This window comes from Phymastichus coffea, unplaced genomic scaffold (genome assembly GCF_024137745.1).
Source record: "Phymastichus coffea isolate CEN01 unplaced genomic scaffold, Cenicafe_Pcof_1.1 PCOF00070, whole genome shotgun sequence".
Lineage (NCBI taxonomy): Eukaryota > Metazoa > Arthropoda > Insecta > Hymenoptera > Eulophidae > Phymastichus > Phymastichus coffea.
Window position 1 is genome coordinate 1,252,740 of NW_026706881.1, and position 6,451 is coordinate 1,259,190.

Sequence of the window (6,451 nt, forward strand, 5' to 3'; positions counted from 1 at the left end):
TCTTGTCACATGTATGGTATTCACATTCTTTATTTTATAATTTTCCATCGAGTTATAAAACCATTGAAAAGTCTAAAATAAAAAATAAACTTGATTTTTCGGTTGAATTTTTTTAAATCCTAAAATTATTATTATTAAATCCTAAAATTATTATTAACTAATTAAGATATAGTGGAATAAGCAATAATTTCTTTTTAAATCAAATTCAAAATTAGCCGATATTCTAGCTATTAAATATAAAATTTATAATGATGCAATAGGAATAAAATTGAAAAAGCGAGATTGTAATTACTATTATGATTTGTCTTCAATTATAAGAAATGCCGACTTAACCTCATATGTATAGGTATTAGTTATAAGTTATTCCGCTAGAGGTCGCATACTAGATCCCAAGCAAGATACGACTTGTTTTGATGTTATGATAATATTCAAATACCTTAGGTGGTATTTGATCAATTGTTTTTTGTTGTTGGAAAATTTCACTATTTTGGTTTAAGTTAATTAGGCAATTGTTTAATTCGAAAAAAAAGAACTAAGACACGAATTGTGGAAAAAGCCTACAAGGCATAAAAAACCACTTTATTTGAAATACACTGATAATGAAAGGATTGAATACAAGATTAAATTACAAGGAGATTAAAAAGCGAGTAACGCCGCACAAAGTGACTCGTACGCACGCCGGTAGTTGTTAAAACAAGAGAAAGAATGCGCGAAGAGAAATTCACCGACCACGTGGTCGTACGCGAACCGAGAGCTCTTATGCGCACACACACACTTTCACACAATTGATTCTGCTATCAAGGTGACGATGATTTAGATGATGTTCGACTCGGTGAAGCCGAACAAGTTATATTGGCGATGAGGAGACCAATGACAAAAGTTTGTTGATTTGTTGAGAAGCATGGGCTTCTGTTGATTGGTTGAGAAACATGGGTTTCTCGTTAGTTGAGAAGCGTGAGCTTCTTGTTTGTTTAACTGGTTGAATTAAACTATACTATGATCCGTTGTAAATTGTTGCTGCTGTTAGAGTTGTTGACTATTACTTTCGTTGTTGCTAACGGACACGGCGAACAAAGACTCCGTCCGCGAGGCGCAAGTGAGAGATGCGCACGTGATCACTAGCTGCTCTTGACTCACTGCCTGACTATTCGTTTCGCGCGCTCTCTCGCTCGCCGATAACAGAAAGTGGGAATCAAGCCCGTAAGGTGGCGCCGCCTAGTCGCCTTTGCGCGGGCCTACCTACACACTTACACATTCGCACACATACATTGTGACGACGGAACATGCTCCCGGGGGAGGCTGCGGAATACAGATTTATCTAATCTTATGAAGCAGATTATGTCAATAATACAAAGAACGCTTAATCTAGAAGTGACTGAACATATCACAGAACGCATTTACAAATCTTTGGTTGCTTGACAAGTTGGATTACCAGTTAATAAGTAAGAAACAATTTCCATTGGAGGGATTGCCCTGTTGATTAGGTAATGATGATATGGCTAAGACTAGGTAAACAACAAAGGAACGTATTTACAAGTATGTACATAGTAATTAGGCTAGCTATGATCGATCCTAGTCTAATTAGAACCTCAACGTCCCCTAATCCAGTTCTCCAGACCGGATATCGCGTCTCAAAAAACTTTGAGCTTCTGGCTGTGAAAATTTCCCGATTTTCACCATTCTCGGACCAGGCTTAAGCTGTATTCTCAGAATACAGCGGCCTCTCAGAATACGATAGGGTTCGACTCATTTATGGCAAACCCAATCGCGCACATCTGGGGCCAATCAACGATTAGAATTTGGAAGTTGTTGAGGAACTATAGGGGAACTATTCTCTTGTTTGGTCGGTAAGATACATAATCGAGTAATATTGCGCTTGTAGACTCCAGATGTAGTTTTTACAGAAGCTACTCGAGCGATGCCGTCACTCCCAGGAAAGACCTCGAGGATTACGCCCAGTGGCCACCTTGCACAATGTGTTAGGTCATCCATCATGAGAACAACCAGTCCAGGTTTAATTTCTGAGTTTGACGTATGCCATTTTTGTTGTAATTGGATCTCATGGAGATATTCCCGATGCCACTTCATCCAGAAGGTTTGTCGGGCCTGGGTCATGAAGTTAGTAGTCGACAGACGATTGCTTGGAACTGAAATCAAAGATTCCTCGGGTAAGACATTGAATGGGCGTCCGATTAAAAGATGTGCAGGTGTAATAGCTAGTGGGTCATTGGGGTCAGCTGAAAGAGCACATAAAGGTCGCGAATTTAATATCGCTTCAATTTCGATTAAGAGTGTTTCTAGTTGTTCAAACGTAAGTTGTTTGTCTATTATCCTTTTAAGATGGTGTTTAAAGCTCTTTACAGCTGCCTCCCAAAGACCTCCAAAGTAAGGCGACAAGGGAGGGTTGAAATGCCATTTGACTCTTTTCGCGATAGCATGTTCGCCCACCCTTTCGCGAAATTCGGGTTTCTCGAAAAGGTCGTAAAGTTCCTGAAGCTGTCTGTCTGCACCTATGAAATTGGTGCCGTTATCCGAGTACACATTACTTGGTATGCCTCGACGTGAGACAAACCGACGGAAAGCAATCAAAAAACCTTCAGTAGACAAATCTGATACGAGTTCGATGTGAACGGCCTTTGAAGCTAAACAGATAAAAACACTACCGTAGACCTTTAGGAAGGACTTATTTCGATTTTTCTTTTCTTTAATGAGCATGGGCCCAAAGAAGTCAACACCGGTGTGATCAAAGGCCGGAGATCCATCTACTCTGGCCTTAGGTAAATTGCCCATCTGCGCATGAGCCGCTGGTGGTTTTTGACGAATACAGTCTATGCAACTACGGATGATTTTGCGGATTTGTCTCTTTCCGTTGATGATGAAGAATTTGGACCTGATAGCATAAAGTGTAGTTTGAATTCCGGCATGCAAATTGGAACGGTGAACTTGACAAATTAATAGATCGGTTATATGGTGATGATCCCTAGGTAATAGAATTGGATGTTTTTGATTATATGGAAGATCAGCCTCCTTTAAACGCCCCCCTACGCGAATGAGACCCTGATCATTCTATGAATGGCGTTAGCTTGTCGAAACTAGTTCCCTTGCGACGCGATCCAGTTGAATTTGATAAATGACTAAGTTCTAGTGAAAATCTTTCTTGTTGAAGAAGCTTGAGAATTTTAGTTTCAGAAGCTACAACGTCAAGAACTAATAATGGACGTATCAACGCTATGATTTTTCTAATTCGTTTTGAGGGATCTGCAATTTCGGGAAACAGCCAAATGCATTTGTTTGGTTTTCTAGATTTGAGTCTCCATCGAGAAACATATGCTATTACCCTAATGAAACGATCATAGGAAGAAAAATAGACGAGATCATAGGAAGAAGAATAGACTTCACTGAATGAAGAAACTGAACTAGCCAGTCCGGCTTGGTTACTAAACAGGTTCCTTGTTTGAGTCCTGGTAAATCTTTGGGAGAGAGATGAGTAGATGTCGGCCAATCGCACGGTGGAAGAGCCAGCCACAGGGGACCCGAGGTCCAGAGCGAATTGTTAATAAACTCGGATGGCAACTGACCTCTGGACAGAGCGTTCGCCGGGTTGTCCTCCGAACGCACGTGCCGCCATTCTACCTGATCTCCTAACGTTTGAATGTCGGCAACTCTGTTTGACTCGAAAACTCTTAGCAGATGCGGGGCCTTTCTTAACCAGACTAGAACGATGGTGGAATCGGACCAAAAAATAGTTTGATCAATCGGGAAATTGAATTGGGGTTTTGTTTCTACATAAAGCTTCTTAAGAAGAGAAGCGGAGCATAGCTCCAACCTAGGAATGGTTACCCCTTTCAGAGGTGCGACTCGCGACTTGCTACATATCAACCTAATCACTACCGTATTGGTGGAATCTGAGGATCTGAGGAACATGCAGGCTCCATATCCATAAGAGCAGGCATCACAAAATCCAAGAACTTGAACCCTAATTGGATTAGAAACTAGGAATTGTCGAGGGAACGCCACTTGTCTTAATAACGCAAGTTCGTTGGTCAGCGATTTCCATTTGAATGAGATGTCTTGTGGAAGCGACTCATCCCAGGTAATCTTTGCTTTCCAGCAATCTTGGATCAAAACCTTGGCAAACGATACGACTGGCCCCAAAAGGCCAAGAGGGTCGTAAATCTTGGATATTTCAGATAAAAGCAATCGCTTTGTAGAGGTGGCTTGAGGATCAACGACGTTGGTAGAATATTGCAGAAGATCTTGTTTGGAATCCCATACGATGCCTAACATTTTTTGGATGGGATCTTCCTTGATCACGCAATCTAAATCAAAGATGGTTTTGTCAATACTATCTAAAGCAGACGAGTGATTAGAAGCCCATTTTCGAATGGCAAAACCTCCTCGACGTAGCAACGCTATCATCTCGTCGCGAATCGCCAAGATCTCCTCAAGAGTTTCGCCGCCTGACACGAGATCATCGACATAAAAATCACGAAGTAATATTTTGCTAACTCGTGGGAAGTCCTTGGCCTCATCGCGAGCGAGCTGTTGAATGGTCCGGATTGCCAGGAATGGGGCTGAAGCGGTACCAAAGGTCACGGTGTTGAGTTGACAAGTCGACAGTTTTCCTTCAACACGCCACAAGAGCCTTTGGAATTTCCTATCGTCTGGATGTATGAGAATTTGACGGTACATTTTCTCTATGTCCGCCGTGATGACGTACGTATGAGTACGGAACCTGAGCACTTGCTCAAAGATGGTGTTTTGCAGCGTGGGACCTACCATCAGGACATCGTTGAGAGAGATTCCCGTTGAAGTTTTCGATGAGGCGTCAAAAACAACTCGAACCTTGGTGGTTTCGCTGGATTGTTTGATCATCGCATGATGAGGCAGGTAATAGCCGTCCTCAGAGTCTTCGCTTAGACTCATATGACCTAGAGTGAGGTACTCGTTCATCACCTTTGAGTACTCTACCTTTAACGACGGGTCCCTTTCAAACCTTCTTTCTAGAAAATGAAAACGCTTGAGCGCTTGCGATTTGGATTCGCCGAGTTTGAATTTGGAATCTCTATAGGGAAGACGCACAATATAACGCCCGGAAGGATCGCGCTGAGTGTGATTGAGGAAGTGTTGTTCACAAGCAACATCGTCTCGTGACTTAATCGGTTCGTGATCGAAGTCTTCAATAAGCCAGAAACGCTCAATGAGTTTGTCTAATTTAATTAAGTTGCACCGAGCTGAATTTGGAGATGGTTGGTCCCTGACCCCTCCTGCTACAACCCAACCCAGGCTAGTTTTTTGCAAGATGATTTCTGATTCTTTGTGTCGGAGTTTAATTTGACCTACAGCTAATACTGACAAGGTGGTACTGGATGATAAAAGGATGTCGATGGACTTTGGTAAATGAAATTGAGGATCAGCGAGTTTTAGATTTTTTGGAATGTCAAAGAGTTTGCGAGGAAAGGTGTCGTTAGGCACAGCATCAGCAATTCTAGGTACGATCAAAAAACGAACTGGAAAATTTGAATTATTGTAATTTGAATGAACACTGGTTTGAATGAATTTGTTAACAGCCGTGGATAAGCCATCGACTGCTTCAATGTTTACTGAGCAAGGTGAATTAGGTAAGGCCAGAGAATTTGCAAAGGTTTCAGTTATTAAATTTACGGTAGAACAAGAATCCAAAAGTGCTCGTGCCACGACCAAATTACCTCGTTTATCTTTGAGCTTAACGAGAGCTGTTGTCATCAGCTGTGAATCTGCAGGAAAAGCTACCGAGGTGTAGGATTTATGGACTAGTCATGCTTGTGGAGTATTGGAGTTTGGGGTATCTTTGTTACCCTTGGGTTTGGAACCTGTCTCCGAATGAAGTAGTGTATGGTGATTCTTCCCACAAGGCTTGTTATCAACCCGATATTTACAATGTTTATCGCTACTACAAGGGCGAGGATGTTTCCAAAGGCAATTGAAGCAAAGATCGTTCTGTTTTGCAAATCTCCAACGCTCTTGAACTTCAAGAGACTTGAAGGCATCGCACTTAAACAATCGATGAGTACCTTTGCATTTTGGACAGGGTAAATTGACGGACGCAGGAGCTGGTGATGTAGATGCATTAGAGGTAGTGGTGACTAGGGATTTAGCCCTTGATTTTGGGTTAGAGGTATCCATAGCAGATCCAGCCGGACGTTTTCTGGAGTTTGATGAGTAATCATTCGATTCATCAAAGGCTTCTTGTTTGAAAATTGCCTTCTGGATGAACTGGAATAAAGACTCTAGAGAAGGGAGTTGATTTACTTCTAATTTGTCATTCCAACGCCCAAAGAGATAAGGAGGCAAGCACCTCTCAATGATCCTCACAACAATCTCGTCGCTTGGTTGTGCGTCAATTCGCTTCAAGACATTGAAATGTTGACGAGCGGTGTCATAAAGGTCAGAGAGAGCCACTCCCTTGCCA

The 6,451-nt window shown here is 41.9% G+C and overlaps 2 protein-coding genes across 2 annotated transcripts; both read right to left on the bottom strand.

Annotated features, from left to right (window-relative positions):
• Positions 1-1,785: 1,785 nt before the first annotated feature.
• On the bottom strand, positions 1,786-2,790 carry LOC131667740 (uncharacterized). The gene has a single exon (XM_058941393.1). It carries the CDS (start codon positions 2,788-2,790, stop codon positions 1,786-1,788), a length of 1,005 nt encoding a protein of 334 aa, XP_058797376.1.
• Positions 2,791-3,061: 271 nt separating this feature from the next.
• LOC131667741 (uncharacterized) lies at positions 3,062-5,745 on the bottom strand. The gene is made up of 2 exons (XM_058941394.1): positions 3,579-5,745; positions 3,062-3,258 (listed from the first exon to the last, which is right to left on the bottom strand). The coding sequence occupies exons 1-2, from the start codon at positions 5,743-5,745 to the stop codon at positions 3,062-3,064; spliced, it is 2,364 nt and encodes a 787-aa protein (XP_058797377.1).
• Positions 5,746-6,451: the final 706 nt, after the last annotated feature.

Coding starts and splice junctions, on each gene's coding strand:
- LOC131667741 (XM_058941394.1), bottom strand. CDS start 5,745: ATGACAACAGCTCTCGTTAAGCTCAAAGATAAACGAGGTAATTTGGTC. Junction 3,259..3,578: donor GGCGAACGCTCTGTCCAGAG/GTCAGTTGCCAT, acceptor CCGAAATTGCAG/ATCCCTCAAAACGAATTAGA.
- LOC131667740 (XM_058941393.1), bottom strand. CDS start 2,790: ATGGGCAATTTACCTAAGGCCAGAGTAGATGGATCTCCGGCCTTTGAT.